Source organism: Acanthaster planci, linkage group LG20, assembly GCF_054643075.1.
Source record: "Acanthaster planci isolate LZ-2023a linkage group LG20, COTS_SCS, whole genome shotgun sequence".
Taxonomy (NCBI): domain Eukaryota; kingdom Metazoa; phylum Echinodermata; class Asteroidea; order Valvatida; family Acanthasteridae; genus Acanthaster; species Acanthaster planci.
Genome location: NC_141796.1, coordinates 9,388,257 through 9,413,361, shown reverse-complemented (window position 1 = coordinate 9,413,361; position 25,105 = coordinate 9,388,257). Strand labels below are relative to the sequence as shown.

General features: G+C 42.8%; 2 protein-coding genes across 3 annotated transcripts; one reads left to right on the top strand and one right to left on the bottom strand.

Moving 5' to 3' along the window:
- Window positions 1-889: 889 nt before the first annotated feature.
- On the bottom strand, window positions 890-10,440 carry LOC147795915 (coiled-coil domain-containing protein 91-like). Its single transcript, XM_087130253.1, has 11 exons — window positions 10,173-10,440; window positions 8,770-8,911; window positions 8,023-8,201; window positions 7,622-7,699; window positions 7,119-7,355; window positions 6,367-6,546; window positions 6,059-6,166; window positions 5,533-5,694; window positions 4,561-4,737; window positions 4,075-4,188; window positions 890-3,459 (listed from the first exon to the last, which is right to left on the bottom strand). Exons 1-11 carry the CDS (start codon window positions 10,263-10,265, stop codon window positions 3,325-3,327), a joined length of 1,605 nt encoding a protein of 534 aa, XP_086986379.1. The 5' UTR covers window positions 10,266-10,440; the 3' UTR covers window positions 890-3,324.
- A 790-nt stretch (window positions 10,441-11,230) lies between these two features.
- LOC110975040 (fatty acyl-CoA reductase 1-like) lies at window positions 11,231-24,958 on the top strand. 2 transcript variants are annotated; one of them, XM_022227135.2, is made up of 14 exons: window positions 11,231-11,388; window positions 14,658-14,864; window positions 15,451-15,626; window positions 17,315-17,387; window positions 17,675-17,781; window positions 18,217-18,394; window positions 18,573-18,617; window positions 18,858-18,976; window positions 19,327-19,394; window positions 19,866-19,944; window positions 20,356-20,445; window positions 20,834-20,963; window positions 21,170-21,297; window positions 21,849-24,958. In XM_022227135.2, the coding sequence occupies exons 1-14, from the start codon at window positions 11,386-11,388 to the stop codon at window positions 22,006-22,008; spliced, it is 1,563 nt and encodes a 520-aa protein (XP_022082827.1). In that variant the 5' UTR covers window positions 11,231-11,385; the 3' UTR covers window positions 22,009-24,958. The 2 variants fall into 2 exon arrangements, with proteins under 2 accessions (XP_022082827.1, XP_022082826.1); XM_022227134.2 differs by lacking the exon at window positions 11,231-11,388 and adding an exon at window positions 14,021-14,486.
- Window positions 24,959-25,105: the final 147 nt, after the last annotated feature.

Sequence of the window (25,105 nt, the reverse complement as noted above, 5' to 3'; positions counted from 1 at the left end):
TTCTTGAAATAAATATCAACGGGCTACGTTTCCGGGCCGGAGATATTAACAAAAAGCAAACAAATATATAAATTGGTAACACCGAAGTATAAAATGACAAGAGTAATTTTGATTGTGTCCATGCTAGAGCCACAGTCACATGTATTCGGCTAGGTTGCAAATTGTCTAGTTCCGCTGGAGATGTCAACTCAGATTGAGGGCGCTCTTCAACACGATCTTGTCGCCTACTTTTTCTATAACCGTATGGCTTTGCCCGATGAGCGTTTTCGAAACGATCCGAGTGCATTCGGCTTATACTTTGGTTTCGCTGGTTCCAGTCAAGGCTTGAACATGTGGATTCGAAAGACAATATTTCTGCAACTAGCACTTTCGATTTCAAATGTAAAACCTTTAGTTTAATGGCTCTGGTTTCAAATGAAATACTTCAAAATATGAAAAGGCGTGACTTTTTTTTCTCTGTGAGGGGGAAACCTTACGTGGACTGGCCCAAATAACATCTTCGCTTCCCGTGCTGTGAGGACACCTCCTGTTCCCATATAAGTTCGCACAAGCACAAGAAATCACAGGATTGTACATAAAACACACATTGTTCATTACAAGGATAGATCTGGGAGGGAGGGGCAACTGGGGCCGATAGCGCCCCCCCCCACAGATCTTTTGGGAGGGGGAGCAGGCGGAGATAATAGATTTTTCGGTGACTATTTCAATTCTCTTCCTTCTGCATGCACGTAAAAAGTCCACATAAATCTTACCACACCTCCAGAAAGACCAAAAAAAGTTTCTTAATAAAATTCCAGATTTCTTGGGTCCTTCAAACAAGTTCACCCCCCGAAAAATAGATTCTGGATCTGTCCACGTTTGAAAAAACATAATCAAGTTAATCTGCACATAGCTGTACAATCACACATTTTTTATTCACATGGCCAATTTCTTGACCGTATCACTAAAAGCAACCAGCTCTCTGATAAAAAAACACCAATATTTTAGATAAGTTAACCACCAATTGGTAACTGTAATAGTATACATCGGTATAAAAGCATTTATCACACAAGCAAGGAGTTTCCAAACTCACACTTGTTACTACGACAGCCTCAGCTAAGAAACTAAACGCTCATTTCTCCAAGCGACAGGATCTGTTTAATTATAAAGATGAACAAAGTAATTGACTGCAGCGGGATTTGAACCTGCGACCTCTGGAATACCGTACTGGTGCTCTACCAACTGAGCTTTCCAGCCCTACGTTGGTGGCTCTTCCCATTTGTCAACTACATGCATCTCTGGATTTTTTTTGCAATACAATATAAAACCAATGATCAGTCAAACATACTGAGTAGTAACTATCTGGCATAATTTTGGAAACAATGTCGATGATACAAAAAACAATTCGCCTTTTCTGAATATGGGAATTCGGTCCCATGTGACGTATTTCCCTCAAACCGCGTGACCTTTAAATAACTGACACTGAAAGTGGGTTTTATAGACGGGCCCCAATCAAGCTTGTGCACTGGTACAAGCCATGCTTTCGCTATTACATAAAATATCTTCTCCAAAATTATCATGTAAGGGGCTCCATATTCTCAAGACAACGTTAACCAAACAGAAAAAGACTAGGGCCCACCCAAATGAACAGGTGCAAATGCACCGAGCTGTATGCAGCTTTATGAAAGAGGCAATACAGACATTTCAACACGTTGCTTAAAATGCCAGCGGGGAGATATATGACTGTCCTACGGTTCCATTGCACTGCACTTCTTGTGCATTCGAAGTCATTGCATTGATAGCCTGATTCTTAATATCGGAGGGTGAGCTTTTACCCTCTCCAACTCTTAAGATACTCTTTCACGATCTACAGATATAGTCCTACACGCTCTAGGTGTCAATCACGCTACACGTTCGAGTACACAGATAAACATGAAGCTATTGCATTGTTCCAATAGACGAATACACTCGGCAAATCCCAGAGAGAGACAGACAAAGGAAGGACGGCTATTGACAGACCTGCATTTTCAGCGGAGTAGATGACTCTAAGACCTGGATTCTCATTGTGGAGCAATCCCCACAAACTGCCTCGAAGACATATTTGCACTCCAATTCGAAAGCTACGTGGTTATCCATTACCTGGGTCTACGCTGGACAGCTCTGCCTTCTAAAGATTTCCTTATAGTAAATTGTTTTTCCTTTTTTAAAAAATCCGATTCGTTTGTGGCATCAAGGAACTTTTGGAAGCTGCAATTTACTTTCGAAACACCTGCTGCCAATGATCTCGAATCTCTCTACGCAGTACCATGACACTCTGGATAATATTGCATAACCAAATGCATGTCATCAACAGCAAAATTCAATCTAGCAACACTTTTTGATAAAAAAGGGTGAAATTCGTTTGAAATGGAAACAGCTGGGCCACCCCACTGTGTAATGTCGCACCTCTGTGCTACAAAATTCAAACAACATAAAGCAGTACCTGAAATATGATTTTCCTTCCGAATCTTAATACACAGTGACAATTGAAAACTCGGCATTAAGGAGACATGATTCATTCTGGTGCTAATGTTTCTGTATACGTCTTCGAAAAGAAGGTTCTTTTTTACACTGAGTCTGTGTATCAATCATTCAGATCTAAACATGAGGTGAAAATCTCAGAGATCTACAAAACTATTCTTAAAGCCACGTGAAGGACCCTCTTAGGTTATTTTACGGCTAGGCCTGTTAATTCAGCTGCCATCTTGGTACACTGTATCCTGAGTCACTTTTTGTGAATTTTTTGTGAATCTTGTGTCTAGGGCTAGGGCTAGGTCTATGCGGAGTGCAATCACCAGGGCACGCAGTGGCGTCGGTGGCAGCTTTCACTCTGCAAAAATCCGTTGTGGCTACGGCCAAGGTTTCTAGGTGTGAACTGTACCAAGTGTGGATTACTCGGATTATTCATTCGTCTACCACTAACCAAGTACTCCCCCCCCCGGGTCGAATTCGGCAGCAGAACCCAAGGCAGTCTCTCAAAGTGGGGGTACCGGGAAGGGGGTTGTCCTCAAGTGCTTTGCCAAATTCTACGTGGCGAATTGTACAAGGCTGTGTCCAAGACAGACGTCTTGTTTTATCTGTGGCTATGGATTTCTACAATAGCACTGTCAATGCTAAAAGGCTTAAGCCACAGCCACAAAATAGCCGCTCTGGATGTACCTTCAGCAGAGTTTGACGACAGGAGGTCTGAAAAAAAATCTATGCATCAAGAAAATCACTGTACCTGTGTCTGACAGATATATACACATACAAAAATGGAGATTCTATAAATTACCTTTATACACGTTAAGAGCTGTATATTAAAGTTTAGGAAGAGTTGTCAGGTGCGTCCACTGGTTCTCCCACCGGTTTGTCATCCATTAGGGATTTCAGCTGCTGTCTTGCGCTCTCCAGGAAGAGATCCAGACTGGCCATGGATCGGTGCCGTACCACAGCGTCCAGCTACAAGAGTCAAAGATGGAAAACTGGTGTCCAGTGGGAATGAGACGGAGTACAGGTGCTTTGGGGCACCACTTTTTTTCATGCACCCATAAAAAAATGATCATCTCTCAGGGCTACAAACTTGGTACAGAGGTGCACCCCCATCTGAGCTGTGTTGTGCTCATTCAACTGAAAACCTATCAAATGCTGTGCTTGGGGCTTGGGATTGGTCACCCACTGCTGTCAAGGAAATTGAAAGAACTGCTAAAAACATAATGAATCAAATTCTTGGACTCAGCAAAAGTTAGCCAGACACCTACAGTGAGGACATCTTGGCCGATTACTCATTTTTTCTAAGCAAATCGTTTTCCTACTTGATCCGTGTTGTCAGCTGAGGTTACGTAGTGCCCTCTACAGTTCCTTCACTGATTGAATACCCTTTCCTGTGTCGATGGACATCAGAAAATTTCACTTTCCTCTTGCTTGTGTGTGCACACAAAAAATAATCCATTAGGTTTTGCCTTGAGAAAAATTACTGACGTCAAATTAGGTCCTGTGATGTCACTGCAAGCAGTTCACCAACAATGACATCACAGGACCTAATTTGAATATGTGAATATATTAAAGGACCCTCACCCGCTTTTGTTCTGCATTGCATTCCTCCATGCCTTGCCTGGCCTCGGCGACGGATTGTTTGATGGCTTCCTGTTGGTGCTTTCTTTCCTCCTCTAATGCAGCTTTTATGGCTTCCTGACGTGTAGTAAATGAAGATATTTCGTATCAGAAATAATCCAAGTCGAACTGTAAACAAAACCCCTGCACACGACAGGTTTTGAACGATTTACAACCATCCTGGCATATGAAGATTAACTGTCCATTTAAATAATGAAACAACAAAATGGTGAAATCACACACAGGTCAACAGCTTCAAGACCCTTTTTATTGAATGTATGAAATCAATGTGGACACGAATGCCTGTGTATTGGCTTAAACCAAACGAGAAAAAGGAGTTTGTTTCTCAGTTTTGGATAAATAGAAAAACGGAACTGATTGCATAACTGTGCCTGTATGGAAGATATTCTACACCCCCCTAAAATTCTAAACAAGACAACTGTGGAGGACCTTGCTCCTTTGCCTGTCCTCTTCCAGTTCCCTTAGTAAAGTTTCTCGGAGGTGATTTTGCTCGTCCTCTAATGACCTGCCAGCCTGGGCCCTCTGTGCCTCCAGCATCTCCCTGCCCTTTGACCTCTCCTCTTCTAGCGCCCTCTGGAGAGCGGCTCCACTCTTTCTGTGCTCTTCCTGGGGGAAAAAAAAGGTGTGGCTATCACCATGGCAACAATGCGTCCCAGCGTCCAACGTTCTTCACCTTCAAAAGGTTATGTTTTTGATTACTGCCAAATCAGATAGTTGGATGCTAGAAAGTGGCAGTGAAACACTTTGGTTGTCATTTTGTCGAGGAAAAAATTCAGCGGGGGACAGTGCCTGTCTATAATCAAATCCGGTTACATGTGACTTCAGGACAGCAACTGAAATTTGGAACACTACATGTGGACCCAACAAGATACTCCTCTTGCACATTTCAAAGTCAACGAGGAAAGTTGGAGCGACGACTATTTGTCAACCACCGGCCAATTTTGCCTGGTATCCGTCTGACATTTTATGCACGGGTTACCAGGGAAAATCATCCCGTGGTCAACAAGCTGCCGTCGCTTGAACCTGCCCATAGCTGCTGGCCTCTGTTTTTCTACAGTCTTCAAGTTACTGCAATACCAGGGGCCAATCTCACATAGCTGACAAAAGTAGCCTCCGAATCACTCGGCTGCAGGTTGACATTTCACACAACTCAACTGGAATTGCTGCCAAGGAATTCAGGTACGTCCTACTGGGCTTAGAACTTTGCTAAGCAAAGAAAATGCTCGCTGAGCAAAAACAGGATAACAACCAAAACCACGGTACGTACATTTCTAAGTGACTGGTCTCCTACTAAATTTTTGCTCAGCGGATAAATTCTCAAAGCAAGATTTTGTTCTCCGAAAATGGGTCAAGTACTAATTTTGACGGACCTAGGAAGGCACGGTGAAGAATTCCACCCACCTGAAGGGCCTTTTTGAGTTCCAGTTTGTTCTTCTCTTTTTCCTCCCGTAAGCAGGTTTCCAGCATCATCTTCTGGGCGTCTACCTGTTCCTGCAACGCCGCCTTAATCCTCGCTTCATTCTGTTTCCTCTCCTCCTCAAGAACGCTTGCGAGTCTGTCATGCTGCAGAGGATGATTTTTTACGAAGCAATCACAAATCATTGAGACTTCTCGGCTCAAAATACTCTGAACTATTTATTTCACCACGCGCGCTGATTTCCAGTAAAGCTTGAATTTCAAAAGCATTCATAACAGCGCTCAGAATGCTACGCTGACTATGAACTCCATTGCCACTGAGTGACCCCTCTACATTTCACTGCTCTATGGGTTTGTGCACATTCAAATGAAAATTGGCCACGCATCACCAATTCGGCGTGCAATGGGATCTACCCCCTAAACCCTACATTGTATATAAAAAAAATCAGGTTGATTGGAGAGGATTAGAGTCATAAGAAAGAAAACAGGTTCCTGATTGGACAGCGCTTACCTGATTTTGCAGGATTTCCTTGCACCGATCCGTCTCCTTGGCGATGGCTGCCTGCAGCTGCTTCTCACTGGCTTCTTGCTGCTGGAGGACTGCACATTTGCATAGTTCCTGCATAAATTAGAATACATGAATTCATTAAAAACTGGCAGTCTGGGGTGGGAAAGATGACATTTAAGAAGGGCTCAACTTTTATGGGAAGGAAACTTTAAATGTTTCCCCAGATGAGATTTGAAACAAAGATTACACAAATGCATGGTGAGGGAAGTGGCCGACGCCGACCTAAGTCGCTTGAGGTCAAATCCCCTCACCTTATACTCCTCGACGATGACGGCCAACGCGTCGTGGCCCGCTTTGCGTATCTCGTCCATCTCCAAGGTGTGCCTGGCCTGCACAGCCTCATAGCGTTGCCTCTGCTCCTCGGCCTCCCGACGGTGACCTTCGACCTCTTTCTCCAGCGACTCCAGCTTCTCTGTCAGCTCCTCCCTGACCTGGAAATCCAGAGGGAAAGACTTCTGAGAACAGAAGCCATGCCGCTTGCCAGCTCATCGTTGAATGGAACTTTTTCATAACAAGGCTAGCCTCTCTGAATGACATGATCAAACTGACCTACTTTGTACTGACCCTAACTCCCTTGGCCATTTCACAAGGAATCTGATCGGCCCTGAGCAGATGCATCCCCTCATCGGTTGAACAGAGCAGTGTTCTTCGAAAGTGTTCGTTTCGTTGGGTAATGCTCGTGTTTCGTGGTCGTTTGTGGACCAGGGATGCGCAGTTACTTCCAAAGGAGCCTCTGTTGCTGGGAAAATTGCGCCCTCTATTGGTCCAGCTCGGAGCCCATTGAATGCCCCCAAATACTTCATATCAGCCATGTGAGATTCTTTGGAATTTACAAACCCTTGAAGGTGAGGGTTACATGTGCTAGTACGAAATATTGGATTCTTCGCAGTTCAGATTTCAAGGACAGCCCTCAAAATTGAAGTGGTTCTGTTCTTGATAAACACACATTATTTGCTTAGCAAGTTATCTTTGCTTAGCGGCTGAGGGAAATGGATCCACCAACCTTCAGTAGTCTAATCTTCTCTCGTTCGGCGGCTGACAGCCGCTCTTCCATCCGGGCCACTTTCCCAGTCATCTCGGCGGCGAAGACCTCGGTGGACGATGAGGACCTCTTGATGAACCGCTGGCTGGCTGGGTACTCGTCCATCTCGCCTCGGAGCATGTCCACCTCTTCCAGGTGCTCACCGTCTGCCGACTCGGCGTTGTGGTTCTCGACGGGTGGAGGCCCACCGACTGCTCCCTGAGGGGCAACAGAAGTTCATTAAGGGAATGATGCAAAAATTCAACAAGGGGTAATTTGAGCTATCCCATAATACCCTGATAAATCTTGTAAAACCTCGAGGTCGACCTTAAGTTACCTCCTTCACCGCCCCAAGTCCCCAAGCAATTTTGTACAGGAGCTTCTAAAATCTGCAGGCATAACACTGAAAATGCAAGAAAACAGCACGTGCAGGGCCACCAGGATGCCCCTAAAAATTTAAAAGATGAAGCAATTTGGGACATTACCTCGGCTCCGTACAAGTCTTCGTCATCGTCTAGGCTGTTCTTTACAGGCTGGTTCTGGAGCGGTGCTGCTGCTTGGGCCTACAATAAATTGCAGGATGAGATGCTGATTACTAGACGCAAGGACCTCTTTTGAGTTTAACGGCCCTCGAAAGAATCTTGTTCGGTGTATATCAACAGCAATCCTCAACATTTCCCCTCCCCCCACAATGTCCACTTCCATCGCGGTGCTAAATGTAAGTGATAAATCAAAATGATCTGCTCAGGTTGCTCAGTTTGTAATGCAAACTACAGCAAAATCACTGGAAGAAAAAAACGGTCTCATGACTCGTTTTGTGTGATTCAGTTCACGGATATTATACTCAGCAGCAGTACTGACAGAAAAAAAACAACAAACTGCCAACCTGGGCTTGCTGTCTAGATGCTTCCGCCTGAGATGTGAGTTCGGGGGCGGCTGCTACCGCGACCCTCTGGGGCACAGGGTCGGCAAACGGGGGGTCAATCTGGGGCTGGAGGGGAGGCTGCGCTTGAGCTTGGGCCATCAGGAGGTCCGGCTGACCGGCGGCAGGATTCTGGACGGAAGCTAGGTATCGTTTGAAGGGGAAGGGAGTCAGGAAACAACCACAGGGTGAAACAGAACACCAAAACTGCTCAGATCATCTCCGATTTCAGTATACTACATGTATATATCAAGATCAGATGAAGTGTCATATGCCCGTTTCTGGTTCGGACAGAGACGGCGAAATGGTTTGAAAATGCCCAGCGTCTACCTGAAATTGTTCTGTTCATCCCTTTGAAAAACGAGTATTAAAATGGTGAGGCTCCTGGAATTTTGTTCTGCTTAGTGATGGAGTACACCTTTTTATGTAAATTACTGTTTGAGTGAATGGAATGACACTTGGCACTGCCCTGAAATAGTGCTTAGCAACATTTTCAGCCACAAGAAACAGGATCTTTCTCCTAACTGTTAAGCAGCGCCATGAAATGGGGTCTGTTGATGGTGGTGTCGTCAGTTCATCACCCTCTATTTTTAAAAAATGCCCGGAACAAGGGAAATACAGTTGGAGATTTCCCACAGGATCAATTGACAGTGCAACTGTACTGACCGACTGCATCCGCATATCGTCATTCCCAACAAACTCTTTCCTCACCGATAGCAAAGGATGCCCAAGGTGAGGGACTGGCCTCCACGCCTGGCCCCGGCACTTGCTGGGCAAGCTCGGGGGGAGGCGCCACTGCCTCCTCGAAACCACCAAAGTCGCCCCAGTCATCATCCATTCCACCCGCTTCTACCTAGAAAATTGGGGAATACAGACATTGAAATCTGTGTTGACATGGTTGTGAGACACAAATAGAGGCTATCCCCTTTGTATTCTTTCTCTTTGGGGTCAGGCCTCGGTGTGACCGGAACAAAAAACAAACAAGAACTAAAGTAATTCAATCATAAAATATCAACTATATAAGGCCCATATATTGTAATTTAGGGAAGAAAGGAAGAAGCAGTGTGAACCCCGACCACGTTCCATTTCCCGGTGTACAATTTTACAAAGAGATTTGGCAATATTTTCAAATGACTTTTCCGACAAAATTGGAAAGGAATCTTTGTCTTTTCAATCTTTGGATTTTTTTTTGGACAATGTTTGCAATAAATAACCTTCAGCATGTTCAGTTGACTGAAATTACGGAAATATTATTAGGCCACGAGAATGAAAGTTTTAGATTTGCGTCAATCGCCTACTTGCTCCAAAACTCCCCGCCAAAAAAATTCATTATTTACCAAAAATTTAATAATTTTCACAAAAAAGGTTATTAAACAAAGATTTAAAATCCCAAATCACAAAGCACCAGTAAAAGGGTATCAAATGCACATACCTAGGTACCTACGCATGCCTACCTTGCTTACTACAAAAACGATAAGCTCCTAGGCCTAAAATCTCCTAAAATAGACCTACATCATGCATACGCATAGCTCCAAACTGGGGGCCAGTCTATTGGACTCCCTCTGTATATCCTAGGCCCCACAGCGGTCCGTTCAAAACGTGGGGACTCAGCGAAAATGTCTTGTAAGTATGAGAACCTTTTTGTGTGTATGGATCACTCACCCCATCAAACCACCGATGTATTACTTTGGGCGATTTCCAGCACATAAAAGTCTGTGAAATTTTGGTTTTGATTTGGGTCATTCATTTTCTACAGCGACTAACTCCCGATCACTGACACAGTCGGGACGGTCACTATACATGCCATCTTGCTTAAAGTAAATAATGAATAATGAAAAAACGCCTCATGCTTTTCCGAAATGTTCTGCATGCAAATCTAAAACTTTCATTTTTACGGCCTTAGGCTTAGAAAAAAATTGACGTCAGGACAACAACATTAAATCAACATGATCATCTTTTCCAAGAGGCTGATTAAATTTCGAAACATGATTTCTAGACTGTAACTTTTAAAATAAAGGCACTGCTCAGACTAGCTAACTTCTCAATACACTGTACTTGCCTAGGCCCACGACAACCGCAACCTACATGTAGGTGCCTACCAGTACCATGCTTACCTGGGCTGGCGGCTCGGCCGCTCCTGGCGCGGCAGGCTGCTGCTGTGCCGCCGCATTCGGCATATTCGAGAAGTTAGCCCAGTTGTCTGCCATTTTCACCAAATAAAACGTGCTGTTCGTCTCGCTTAACTGCTCCTCACAGGCCAACAAACAGACTTCACGGCCCTATTAAGTGAAAAGTGTCAAGCAGTGGAACAATTATCCTTAAAAATGGCTAAAATCGGCAATATTATGAGCCTCAAAGTCAGTACTGTAAGCGGCCATTTTGTCGGGGGGAGTGTGTGTGTGCTTGCTACAAGTTCATAACTCCACTCAGACTATTGGACGGGCGCGTGATATAAAAAGTAACAAATATTTCTGTTATCGGTATCAAAAGGCACAATAAAGCACAAGTACTTTCCAGTGTAAAATAGTATGAAAATAAGAACTAAAGTCTGGCAGCAGCAACGGTCTGTGCAAATGAAGAACAAAGTTTTTTTTTTCATCATTTTGGTCGACACGCCCCCCTCGTAAAACCCCAAGAATTTGGAAAATGAAACTTACGGGGATAAATTTATTTCGAAGTTTATTTGACTACCCCCTATCCTTGAGTAACAAATCCTTTATGCTGATTTTTTTATAAGTAAATAGTTGACACAGGCCTTTATGTTTTCATTATTGTTGAATGTCCTTGATTCCACACAAAACGGTACTAAATTTTAACAATTGGCGCGCCATAAATGGACAATGGACACAAATTAAACTTGTACTAGTCCTATAGTTAGTAGCTTATTAAAACTGTTTTTCTTAGGAAAAAATATGTGATTATCATTTCATGTTTAAATTCCTCGGCGTTGTTATGTAAAAATATCTCCATTAAGTTGTGGAAATGTTAGTGAATTTCACCACGAAAAAGTGCCCCGATTCGTTGGAATAATTACGCGCGATTATTTGGAGAAGTTTAGTCTGAACAGTTAAGAATGTAGTCTGAGGCCACTGATTTTCAAGAGGCCATGTGGGAAATAAACCGTAGAGGTGAACAGGAAGTGTTTTCTGCACCATTGGGTACCAGATTAACACCTGATATTTTTAACATCGAGGACATCGACAAGGTCGCCTTGCCCACCAACTGGTCTCGATGGAAGACAACGGGTCGCGAAGGAGATCGCAGAAGGAAGCAGTTTTTCAAACAACCCTGTAGACTTGAGATAAGTAAGAGCTACCAAACAAAAATATGGTAAGCACGAACGATTTTATGGTATTGAATGGGAAATCAGGCCCGCTGTTGTGTGGAAATTTGTTGTGAAAACGGAAGTCTGTTTGTGGGCCTACATCATGCGTTCGACTCATGCTCGTAGTGCCGGTAGTACACTGGACGAGCATGATGAGCGAGGCCAATGTAAATTACTAGCACATATTGGCCCATTGATAATGCACACTCGGGGCCTCTGTAACGTTACACGTCATAGGGCCTACTTTCGCAAGGTAGGCCTAGCACAGCATTTTAATTGGCGCCCTCAGAGGCATGTGCACGGATCTGTGAATGACAAAAAAAATCATTTGCCCTAGTAAGGCCATGAGCATGGTGAGAATGAAGATCCCAGATTTCCGTCCAGACAATTTGGAAAACCCATGCTTTTTTTCATGATTCATAATTCATTAGTCATGATTAGTTGGTGTACATACCGCACATCGATATCGTGTACCTTGTACGCATCTATTCTCTGATCTATGCAAAGGGACAAACCTTGAAAGTAGACAAGCTTGCAGTCCGTCTTGCATCCTGCCATTTGTAGCCATTTTTGACCATTCCCGACAGGAAAAAATAACTTTCTGGAAAATAATGAAATTTGTTGGCGGCTATTTCTGCGGTATGCTGGCGATGGACGGAAATCCGGGATATTCATTCTCATAACCTAAAGTTAAGGTACCTTCACAGACACAGTCTTAAAGAAAATTAGCATTTAATTTAAATGGCTCCGTGCCTTGGGCCTGGCCTAATAAGTAACGTTACACCATTTAGTGGCCATGAGGATAGAAGTTGTAATGTGCATGACAATATAGTGGCCAGGTCCCTTACTTTGCCACTCACTGTGAAAACCAATCAGATTTGACAATAGGTGGCGAAATTAGGGATCTGGCGACTAGACGATCACGCGGGGGGGGGGACACGCATGTTAGGTTTGCGTCCTGAAAATTTCAAAAACACATGAGGCATATTTTCCACTTTTCATTATTCATTATTTAATTTCAATCCCCAAGTACAGACGCTTTTTGGAAAGAGTTCCACATACGGACAACACTTGGTGCCTCTGTGCACAAACCTATGACACTTGGCTGAAAAAATATAAGTGTTATCTAAATAAATGCTTGACAATTTTCTCAGCTAAATTTCACTTTTTAGGACATGTTATCACTTTTTGATGGTTCTTCATAAGTTCATGGATCAGGTCAAATAGGGATCATCACAAAAAAGAGACCTGCAGTAAAACATGCATATAAAACGTTCAAGCTGATCCGACATACAAAAGCCATGTAGCCTTAGCTAACGATGGATGAAGTGCATAAATGTGTTGTTTTAAATACAGCTTCTAGAAGATTCGGAACTCAGATTTTTGTCATTTGGTGTCTTTTTCTTACAAATAATAAAATTTTTGTAAATAATGATTTGGGGGTGGCAGTGGTGTCAGGGCATGTGGGTGGTGGATGCAAATCTACAACTTCTTGTCTCATGGCCTTAGGCCTACGACATTAATTTTAATCTTGAAAAAAAAATCCATATGGGAATGCTTGAAGATTTTAGATTAATGGACCTAGGGCCTACTGCCTTTTTTTCTGAAAAAAACTCTGACATCAGTTTTTAGACAAACTTGCCGACCACATTTGGTGGTCATAGGCTATTGTCCAACTTGTCCAAGAATCATTAAAATCAGGGAAATAATAATTAGGTGTCATTAGTGAAACTGGTATATATATGTAGCTAATTATTTGGAGATGACTTTGCTGCCTTGAGCAGTAGTTGGGCATTCAAGAAATGAAGTGGTAGGTGTTAAAAGCACAAATAAGTCAGTTTGTCATTCACCTTGTTTGAATTAAATGCTCAATTGGCCAGTTCCAAGTATGCACATGTTGCCCCGGTAACCATTCCGAAATCAGACTAAAGTGCCCAGACTCGGCATTAAAGTTTAGCAAAACTCGCAGTGTTTTTCTAAGTCTTTCTTTGCTTGCTTATCTAACTGCTCTAGGTAGCATTACCAATCAAATCCAATCTTTCAGTAACACACTATTAAAAGAATCGGTTTGTCTTCCCTCATCTGAGGTTAGATTACAGGGGAGATCTGTTATCATTGTCAAATTTACAAAACCGCCAAGTTATATCAGTTAATCGCTGTTGGTCCGGAACATGCCAAACAAAGAAGAATGTTTCGGATTGTAGCTAATTAAAGACAGACGGACTAAATATAGAATGGAAGCAGCGGCTTCTTAAAAAACTGCATCTTATTGGACGACATCAACTGTATATTTTTAGAATCTTATCACCTGCTGCGTATTGTAATCGTATTTTCATTGAAAAGTTGACTGTTGGGATTTAACTTTGTGAAAATTAACTTCAGCAGCATTGATGGTAGGTGGATCATTGTATCTATTGTAACAACGCATCTTTTTGCACCTGTAAGAGAAAGGAAGAAATTGAGGAATGTCTTTGCTTTTGTAGGTGGCTCTAATAATGCAACCATTTGTCAGATATTAACTTATTAAAAGTCATGTTTGCCCAGTGTTTATTGTGTAATTTTCACCCAGAAAGATAAACATGTGGGGCTGCCCTATAAAACTTGGAGATGGCCTGGCAAAGTCCATCATTTGTCTGGTCGTGCTAACCTGTGCTGAGGGCAGTGTGGCACTGTTCGGTTCCTAGGGTTCACACACGTATGCATACATATACATTTGGACAATTTGCACACAGGGTCTGGCAAGTTTGAATAATTCAGACAGCACTGTGTAGCTTATCTTCATTGTACGTGTCCAAGGAACATTCCCCAGTGATTCCTATGTGCAGGCCTAATTCTGGTCATGGCAATTTTTGTGTGTCGCGCTTGAATCAATTAGCCAGCATCTGAAGTGTTGCCTATGTGACTTTCCTGCCCCGGTGTGTGTTGACTTTGCAAATTTGAAGCAAATAAAGAAGGGCTCAGTTCTTGTCACTCGCTGACTGAAAATTTGAAAGAGCCTGTCGGCACTTGCCTTAACGTTGAAATGCCTGCGTTTGCCGAGGGAGAAACTGCAGTGGACATTCAGGAAAAGCCTTTAGAGGAGGAGACAGATCTTTGGACCATGGTAAGTTTGCTGTGTGGAAGTGAAAAAGAGAAGGCACCCTTTTCGGACAGTAAGTCGTGCAGGTGAGAAATTCCTCTCACCTGATCTGAGGAAGGACAACAAGAGCTTGCTGATAATGATCGTCTCCTGACAGCCAAACGTTATATTTTTGTTCTCTGTGTTCATTTGCAGGCGACGAACAACAATGCCTTGGTCTCCATCCCGGAATACTTCACGGACAAGTCCATTTTCATTACGGGGGCGACCGGTTTCATCGGCAAGGTCCTGGTGGAGAAACTGCTGCGGTCGTGCCCCACCCTCAAACAGATCTTCCTCCTTGTCAGGCCCAAGGCGGGGCAGACTGCGAGGGAAAGGCTGTCTGTGATCACCAAGTCAAAGGTACGTACCCACTCTGACACCTGAGAAAGCTGTTTGAAGATCCAGTTGGAAGGATGCATGAAAGACGACGAACAACAAAAACAAGTGAAACTTGTTCTTAAAACTAACTTCCTTCAAATTGTATGGTACAGTGGTCCAGTGGTTTGGGTGTCACTCCTGCGTGATGGCGTGAGTTCATGGGTCATTCCCTGGATACCTCAGTGCCTGTGTTCTTTAGCTCAAGACATGTCACTGCAACAACCTACCCAGGACTGCTTAATGAGTACGTGAGGTGGTAGAGAGCAGACTGGACGGATCTCATGCTGCTGCAGAAAATCTTGTAGCCTTGCAAACAGAGATGAATAATGAAAACCTTTGAATACTGTGGCAGTTACGCTGTTATTTAAAACTTGTGTGAAATTCTTAAACGGCAGCTGGAATCTCTAGCATGTATCATAGGGAATACGATTTTGTAACAAGTGTTCTTCAGAGAAGAGTTATGACTTTATTAATACAAAGTAAACCCTTAAAACTCCTTGCGGCTGACTTCTTTTGTTTGGTTTGATTGTAAATTCTCACGTTTGGGTTGCATTGTTGTTCTTTGTAGCTGTTTGACAAAATCAGGGAGGAGAGCCCCGAACTCCTGGACAAACTGGTGACAATAGAGGGTGACATTATGGAGCCCAACCTCGGCATCTCGGAGGAGGATGTTGCCAGGTTACAGGAAGAAGTTCACATTGTATACCACAGTGCGGCTACGGTGCGGTTTGACGAGAAACTTGGGTCAGTCATATAAAGTGATTTTTTTTTTAATGTAAGAATTGGTAGCCAATATCAACCTCTCTATTACTTTGTGCTACTGGCCTCATTTTAGGATGGAGGAAGACGTTGAAACGATTAGCTCTTCCATCCAAGATGTGGCATAATGTATCTGAGACAAAAGTATTGCAGATTCTTTGAATCTGTTGTCAAATAATCGAGAATTCTCTGTCGGAGATGTGTGATGAAAACATTTATTCATGTTATGGCAATGAGCTTGAATCTTTTTAACGGACAGATTTCTTAAGACAGCCTTAAGCAGCTTAAAATGTGCATGTATACATGTCTTTTAAACACGGGGAATTCCAGAAATTAGGGGTCCAATTTTTTTTCGAGTCCCTGTCACATCTGACATATAAGTTCAGAACACATTTTCTAATTTCCAAGAGTGATGACTCAATGCAAATTACCTGCCAAACAAATAGTAATAGTTTGAAATCAATTCCGGTGCTATTTCCATGTCAAATAACAAAGGTCAGACGTAACAGGGACATAAAAATGTCACACTTTTGGGCCCATAATTTCTGGAGTTATCCACAGTCATTGTGAACATGCATTCATCTTGTTTTGCACAGCCCACACATGGCACCCGATTAACGATAATAGGACAAGATTTGGAAATGGATTATGATAATAAAATCTAAGTTTAGTAACCTAAAAGGGATTAGAGATTTGTTATCATCTATGCTTTAATCCCTGGATAAGCTACTCCCAAAGAAGGTGAGATCTCTATCTTGCCAACTCCGTGGTTAGAAACCAATTGTTAAAAAATTGTCACACTGCACATCGAAAGATCCAACGCAGTTGTGGTCGAATGCAAAATAAAGGCTTGGCCTATCGCTGATAGGGGTGGCTATTTCTATGCCAGTTTGTTTGTTTTCATGACAATGAATGTAACATAGATGTATACTCATGTACAGTAGCTCAAAGTTCACCCACGAACATTCGACAAGGGCAAATGAATATAGCTGGTTCATTGTTGCGTTTTGTAGTTATAAATTAAATTATTTTTTTTTTTGAGCTAGTTTAATACAACATGTAGAAAAGGGTGTTGTCGGTCACCAGGGAAGGGAAGCATTATAGATACACACATCATAATGTGTGAACTTTTCCGAGTTTGAATTCAGTTGTGTAATCTTTGGATGCATAATGTACAACTTGCCATATGTACATTGTATACGGAGGCAGTTTATTATCAAGTGACACATGGGTCATTCTAGAAATTAGGGGTCCAATGTTGTGTGTCCCTGTCACATCTGACATGATTTTTGTAAGTTCAGAACACATTCTGTAATTGCCAAGAGAGATGAATTAATGCAGATTACCTGCCAAACAAATAGAAATAGTTTGAAATCAATTTACGTGATATTTCCAAATGACACAGGTCAGGTGTAATAGGGACACAGGAATGTCAAACTTTTGGACCCTGAATTCATAGTGTGACCCACATGTGACCCACTGTTTCAAAACCAGGCTGAAGTAGATAACATCAATTCCCCCGAAGTAATGGAATTTTCCACTGCTCGTGTTCATTGAAGTTCCAAGGTTTTCAAAGCCATGGAAGTCGGTGATGGTTACTTGATAAAGTGGTTAAAGTAGGCGACTTCCTAAATTGCCATGCTGATGACACCGTTTTTGTCCTTTTCTGGCAGTCTTTCTTTGAAGCTGAACGTGGGCTCCGTCCAGAAGATGATAAAACTCTGCCAGGACATGAAAAACCTGGAGGTGCGTTTTATTGTGCCTCAGTTTGCCTCTTTGGACACTCTTTTTAAGACATATTTCTCAAAGTATAATTCAAAGGGCTATATTTTAAAATTTCCAATACTAAAAATGTAAACATAAAATATATGAGTACATGTAATAGTGACAATATGGCATATTGACTGCTTGAGAAAAAGACAAGTGCCAATTTGCGTCATTGAAGTTGGGAAGTAAAGTTTCACATCTATTCTAGTTGGTGTGTGTTTAATTTCATGAGTTTGTTATTTAAATGAATTTTTTTTAAATTAAAGGTTTTCTTGCATGTTTCGACGGCGTACGCGAACTGTGACAGAAAGCAGATCGAGGAAGTGGTGTACCCGCCGCCCATGGACCCGTACAAGCTCATGAACGCCACAGAGTGAGTAACTTGAGTACTTTCCTACCCTTATCAGAAGTCGAGTGGTAGAGGTGTCTGTACCAGCAAGCAGCTGGTTGTGGGTTCGAATCCCACGTAAGCAAACATTGACAGTTTTTCTCACAAAGTTACATGTAAAATAGCACAAAGTCAATAATTTTAAAGAAGTGAAAGGCAAAAGCCCCACTTAGAATGCACATTCTTGTTCCGTCATTGTAAGGACCACACATAACTATTGATGGATGGTTTTCGCCGGGACCTAAACATTGTGTTGGGTACACCAAATTCCCCACAGTCTGATCAAAATTTTCCTGGCATAAGAAATATTAACATTGGTGCAGTGCTGGTCCATACTTTCTCAACACTGGGATAGTCGATTGATTGACTCTGGGATGTGATGATTGTAAATTGACGTTCTGCACTTTCACCCCCCACAAGGTGGATGTCGGAGGACATGCTGGCCACCATCACTCCCAAGATCCTCGGCAACCGGCCCAACACCTACACGTTCACCAAGGCCCTGGGGGAGTACGTGCTTCTACAGGAGGGGGGCGGGCTACCGATCTGCATCGTCCGACCGTCCATTGTCGGCGCGGCTTGGAAGGAGCCCATGCCGGTACGCCGATTTTTATTGAAACTCCTGGGAGGGCCTTTGTTAAATCTGGACTTCCACTCTGACTTCGGCTTTGTCTCAGCCACAGCCTGTTAATCCATGCAGAAATTTAGAAATGACCTTTGACCTGTGACTTGACCTCATAACTGTTTCCATGTTTTTCATGCAATTTTATAAACAGGGCTGGATTGACAATTTCAACGGGCCAAGTGGACTCTTCATTGCCGTAAGTATGACCCCTTAAAAACAATTTACAGAAATGATATTTGATTATTTATAATTGTCTATGCGTTAATTAGAGCATGTGATCACGTGACTTGATGCGTCATTTCAGTTGGTTCCTGCACAATAGAGGATTTTGGAGACTTCAGGAAGGTTTCAAGCAAAAGACGCCAACAGCGTTTGAGAAAACAGGTGGACGGTACAGCACATATTATCAAGGATTCATTTTTTGTCTTCTCTTTAGACTGGCATGGGTCTGCTGCGCTCCATGCTTGCGGACTCTGAAGCTGTCGCTGATATCTCGCCGGTGGATTACGTGGTCAACACCCTGATTGCTGCCTCCTGGCATACGGGACTCCACAGGTGGGGGATCATCTCAGAGAGTCAACAAGTCCCATTTCTTTGCAGAGCACTTGATTTTGAACAAGCCGTGTCACCAGCATTCCCCAGCTTGAAGGGTCCAAGTTCAATATCACGGTAGCTCAAAGTACATAAGTACCAGCCAAAAGCTATAAACACGGCATGATACTTTGACCAGAAACCTGTTTTTGATAAGCAGATTTTCCAGGCTAAGCTGGATTCGGGTGAAATGTCACGTTCCTGATGAAACGTCGACCTCCTTTAAACAGCACTTGTGACACTGGCTTGGAGTTGATGGAAACTAATACCTTTTGGCAGCCGTTATAAAATTCTCTTCCTTTTCTCTACTTCAGACCAGCCACAACGCCCATCTACAACTGCGTCACCAGCTCAACCAACCCCTCAAAATGGCAAGTCATCGGTGAGTCAGCAGAGAAAAATGCAGTAGGGATGGAAAGCTGTGTTGTCAGAGCATGAGCATAGTACTCCAGAAGTCTGGGGTTCGAATCCTCCAAAGTTGGGAGATTTCTAACATAGAGCTGAGCAGCTGTGTTAGCAGAGCACAAATATAATACTCACGAGGTCATGGGTTCGAATCCCCTCGAGGTGTGATACTGGTGAGATAGCCTCTTGTTAGAGCACTTGGGCAATAATCAGGTGGTTACAGGCTCGAACCCTCTCTCGTTTGGAGACTGGTAACACAGGGCTTAGATAACTGTTGGCAGATCACTGGAACAGTATTCTGGAGGCTGTAGGTTCAAATTCGACCTCTGCCAGTAATTTTTCTTGGGAGTTGTTGGCCAAGTCATATTGTCTTTGATCTGTTAAAATGGTATCTGAGAAGTCATATACTTGTATTCAAAACTAACCTTAATTTTTATTTCTCTTGCAGGCAACATCACACATTACTTCACAAAAACACCCCTTGAGATGGTGTTCAGAAGACCAAATGCTGCATTCACATCAAACCCGTAAGGACTGTTCCATTCTTACCTTAGGGATAGAAATACAGAAATTCACTAATGTGATGATCTTTGACTCAGCTTCTGATGAAGTATTCAAATGTGACACTAATTTAAATGCACACACACATGTGCATTTCTAAACAAGTTGTTAATGTGATGTGCCTACATTTTCATCAGATAATTTATTGAATCACTCAGGAAGGGCATGTGACCAATTTTCAACTGAATGTGCACAACCTTATGTCTTCCCGAGAGGAGAATATATTTGAGTGTTGGAGTTGAGTGTCCCTTTGCAACAGCAACATTATGCAAATTCAACTTGCTGAAGGTGTGGCTAGATATGCCACCAAGCCCCACCCACTTTTTGCATATTAACTGTCATTGTTAATTCCACCCAATCACTGTCTGTTATTTCAGTATCATGCACACCTACTGGAACATGATTGGCTCAATGGTTCCTGCTTTCTTCATGGATTTGGCACTGCAAGTGAGAGGACAGAAACCAAGGTATAGCCCAGTCTAGCCAAAGTCAAATTTCCAGACCAAAATTTCAGCTGTAAGCATCTCAGGTTCTCCAAAATGTCACATCCGTTTTTTTCAGGACTTCAGGGCCAAGTTGTGACTACTTTACAAGTGAATGTGCTGTTTGTGTTCCCCATGCATTGTTGTGTACTGGAAGGTTTAAATAAGAGAACTTCTTGAGGAAGAAACGGCCAAGTCCCGTCAGCAATCAGTTGTTAATCACTGGACGACTTTGCCCGGTAATCTGTACACATAAGACCCCCCCAGAGTACCAGCACAAATGACCTGTAGTTGACTAAATTGTAGCTTTCCGAGTTTGGCCGGTGTCTGAAAGGAGCACCGACAGTTGATATTGACACAAATTATTTTGCAGGATGGTGAAGATGTGTGACAGAATCTACAAGTCGACAAAGACACTGAAGTATTTCACCACTCACCACTGGGAGTGGAGTAACCACAACCTGGAGGCTATGCAGGCTCTCATGTCCGAAGACGACAAGAAGGTGAACCCCTGTCTCCCCCCCTTCCCCCGGAACCGATTCAAATCACGAACCAAAATCTTCTGTCAGTGTTCCAACCTCACTCCCAAGGCTCAGTAGTAGAGCTAGGTTTCGGTGCAGCCTTTTGCTGAAATATGCAACCCTGAGTACAAGGTTTGAAGGGCAGCACACACTCTATCTTTGTTCGTATTTATTTGTCTCTCGAGCAGAGCTTCTACATAGATGTGCGTCCTCTTGACTGGGAGGCTTACATTGAGACGTACTGCATCGGCACCAAGCGCTACGTGCTGAATGAAGACCTCAACTCGTTGCACATTGCCAGGAGAAACATCAGAACGTAAGCTTGAGACGTTTTTTTGTTTTAGAAAGTTGGTAGAAGATTTGTATGTGTGCATTGAATGGGATCCATTCTTTCAACCTTGACCCCAACTGGGTTCTCTCCAGGCAGCGAAATGCGACAGAATGCAACACAGGTGAAACAAGATCCCTGCTGAGTGCAAGAAATTGCAACAATGGATTTCGTGGCGCCGTAGGGTGCAGAGGATAAGAAGTAGCCCTGGCCCTATCAAGTTAGGGAACGTTTCATAATTACAGAAGGTGGTATTTACTGCGGTACCGCTGTATTTTTGCGGTACCAGCATTAAGCCCTTTCGGGTAACAAGTGCGGTGCCGCTAAAAAAAACAGCGGTGCCGCAGTAAATACCGCCTTCAACAATTATGAAACGCTCCCTTACACAGTGCGCGCTCATGTTGACAGCTAAAAGCAATAGTATTCAACAACTTTTGGACTATCGCTGCAACCCGTTGTATTATAATTAATCAAATTGATCTGTCAAGAGGACCGACTTTTCTTTTCATTGTAACGTCATCCTGTTTCTGTTTGTGCAGTCTGCGAAACATTCGGTGGATGTTCAACACCGTCTTGCTCGTCCTCCTGTGGCGGGTCCTCATCGCTCGCTCCCAGATCGCTCGCAACCTCTGGTACTTTGTCACCAATCTCTTCTTCAAGTTCCTGCGGTACTGCCGTGCCACAAGCTCCACCCACTAGAAGAGAAGCCCCTCCTGTGATGATGTTAGCCCTACCCATTCTGTCAGTGGATGTTGCTACAAGGAAGGTAGCCCCTCCCGTTTTGACATGGGCTCCTCCTGTGAGGAAAGGTAGCTCCTCCCATTTCCACCGTAGCTTCTCCCATAAGGAAGGTAGTGGCCTGTCTCAATTTCAAGAAAGCTCCACCCTCCTTTATGGGAAGTGGTTCCTCAAGAGACGGAGCCTCAAGAAAAGCGCTGAAATTTTTCATTCGCAAAGAAACCTAAATTGCTTTGTTGTTTGCACCATTGCAACTAAAAGTGTATGTGCAGCCCAACCCACTGAGAAATTAAGCCCCACCTTTTCACAAATTTCCATTTCTGGAAATAAGCTCCGCCCCTATTGAGTTGTCATCAGCATCAATTTTTTATTCAGACATTTCCAGTGTACGGCACAAAAAGGTCCTCCATGATGAATGACACCCACCCACCTAGTCACATTGCCACATCCCTTTTTAAGGGAACCATTTTTTAGCCTAAAGTTAGCCCCACTTATTAAATGTTAAGGGTGGAGAAAATATTTGAGAAATAGTTTTTTGTAATGCAAAAGAGTTGTAAAAAATTTCAGCCACATGCTTATGTTAAATTTACAATTATTTTCTATTTGAAATACATGAACAACTAATTACAAAGGACAACTGACTTTGATACTGGACAACTGATTTTAATGTAGGACAACTGATTTTGATCTTGGATGACTGATTTTGCTGGTTTACCTGTGGAGCTCATTTGTACAAGCACTCGTATTGGATTGCTTTCTTGTATATATATATATTTGTGAGAGAAATTGTGCGGTCTTCAGAGGGACCAAATTGAGTGTGAAGTTAACCCCTTCGCTAAGGAGGACTGCTACTACCGCACCGGTGAGTGAGGATTAGTGCATACCACACATACAGTCTATTCACCATGCAGCTGCTGGTTCAATGGGGCCTGCTGCTGGACAAAGCCCTGCATTCATGCCAAGGCCCAGCAGTTGTGGTCAAAATATTCTGCCGTGAAGGGGTTAAAGCAGTTAACTCTATAAAAAAATTCTTTGGTGGATGGGTCTCTGCGTCGTGCCACATACTTTTGAATGCGTACGTGTGGGAAATTTCATTACGTGTACTGTGTATATTTTCATGTGCTACAAGATGGAGCTTTTATACAAGTAAGATCAGATTTGGCGATTGGCTGTGTTGTTCTTTGTTTGAAACTCAAGGTATATGTACATGCACTCGGAATTTTCTGCTAGGAATCCTACCTGTTCCATTGTTGGAAAATGTCTGCTCACTGCAAGCCAAGCATCTTCACTAAAGATCAGAAAACAATTGGTTTATGGTTTGCTTTTGTTGTGAGTTTTATCCAGGAATGTCGGCTTTTGTGCAAGCATAGGGTGTGTAACTGACACTGTGAAGGACTCTGGTTACTTGACAAGGGCAGAGTGTCATGGTTTAGCACAGAGGTGTTTGTAAGAGAGTCGCGACATGAATGTCTGAACTGTTGGAACCAAAATGGTGGATTATGCGTCAGTCCACTTGGACAGTTAGCAGACAGTAGGTGCATGCTGTACTGCACACAAAATGAACAGCCATTTTGGTTCCAAAGTCTGAAGTTGGTGCTACTTTCTTTGTAAGCAGCTTTGGATTTAGCAGAGCCGGCAGATTGGGCCCTGATGTTCGTGATTGAGAATATTGGCCTGTTTGTGGATGCGAACAGAATCAGGGACTTATTGAGATGCCTGACATTGTCAAGCATACCAGTTGTTTCTGTTTGCCTCATTTCGATGCAACCAATAGAAAGGAATTGATACATTTTGCCGACACCCGGCAATTTGACAAGTTTGCATTGTAAGGGCCGATTCCAACACATTCTATTTTCAGACACACTGCAATGTGTGCCTGGTGCCTGAATGGTAAAAGAGATTATTGGAGTTTGAAAAGAAAAACCACCCTTTGCACTTAAGTGCCCATGGACAGCTTGCCGATCAGCAGGCAGCATCCTTGCTGATCAGCAGGCAGCATCCTTGCTGATCAGCAGGCAGCATCCTTGCTGATCAGCAGGCAGCATCCTTGCTGATCAGCAGGCAGCATCCTTGCTGGAACGTCTCTCCAAAAGCCCAAGGGTAACTGGATACCTGCGAGGGTAGACTTGATGATGGTATTTGCAGTTGTTTTTTTTTGGGGGGGTTGTATGTTACAGGCGATGCACTGCCTTTGTATCGCGATAATTTCGGTGTACCCAATGACCAGGATATTCAGTCTCTAGCCAATGGAGATTCTATCACTCCAAGAAAATATTAATAGTCAGATATATTATGATAATAAAATTGTATTATGACTATTAAAATATTTCTGTATACTTATGTATTGCCTTAATAGATGTACATGTGTTGCCCTTGAAGAAAAAAACTTATACTCTTTATCTAAAAATACAGATTATTTAATCGTGTCTGACTTTTGTATTTAGCCCTAAATTGAAGATCTTTGTACGAAATACATGTATTGTTTTATAAAGCCAGTAAAAATCTGATGAAATCAAGAGAATTGAAGGAGTCCAAGAGCGACATTAAACATTTATATAATTTAGTTAACGTAAGTTTGTCATATTAATTTTGATACTTTGATGAGGAATTTCGATTTAGGAGTAACATTTTCATTCTAAGATGTCCGTTCCTGTTTCTTGGACGTGGCGTTGGTATTTATTGGTTTCTTTGTTCCCAGTACTTCAATTGTCAATATGCAGCTTTTGTGAGTTTTAGCAGCTTTTTTTTGTGGCCAATAACCGCCTCGGATCTTTTCGTTTTCTTTGCCTGTGCTGATACCAGCTGAGTCTTTGCAGTTGATTTGTCATCTAGCATTCCCTAGATTTTTTCTTTTCCATTATGAAAATGCCCTGAATAAAACACATGTATTGGAAGTATTCAGGAGAACGCACAGAGGACTTATGATTTTACTTCTTGCGTGAGTTTGTTAAAGTGCGGTAAAACCAACAATAAATCTTTTTCATGTCAACTGTTGTATACCTTGAGAAGTTCAAGGTAAGATGCCGAGTGCACCAAAACTTGTTCTCACCTGGTGTTT

Excerpts from the sequence above, each read along its gene's own strand:
- LOC147795915 (XM_087130253.1), bottom strand. The coding sequence starts at position 10,265 with ATGGCAGACAACTGGGCTAACTTCTCGAATATGCCGAATGCGGCGGCA. Across the intron at positions 8,912-10,172 it reads CGGCCGAGCCGCCAGCCCAG|GTAGAAGCGGGTGGAATGGA; the intron begins GTAAGCATGGTA and ends CCAATTTTCTAG. Across the intron at positions 7,356-7,621 it reads AAGACTTGTACGGAGCCGAG|GGAGCAGTCGGTGGGCCTCC; the intron begins GTAATGTCCCAA and ends GTTGCCCCTCAG.
- LOC110975040 (XM_022227134.2), top strand. The coding sequence starts at position 14,406 with ATGCCTGCGTTTGCCGAGGGAGAAACTGCAGTGGACATTCAGGAAAAG. Across the intron at positions 18,618-18,857 it reads CAAGTGGACTCTTCATTGCC|ACTGGCATGGGTCTGCTGCG; the intron begins GTAAGTATGACC and ends TCTTCTCTTTAG. Across the intron at positions 20,446-20,833 it reads GTGAGAGGACAGAAACCAAG|GATGGTGAAGATGTGTGACA; the intron begins GTATAGCCCAGT and ends ATTATTTTGCAG.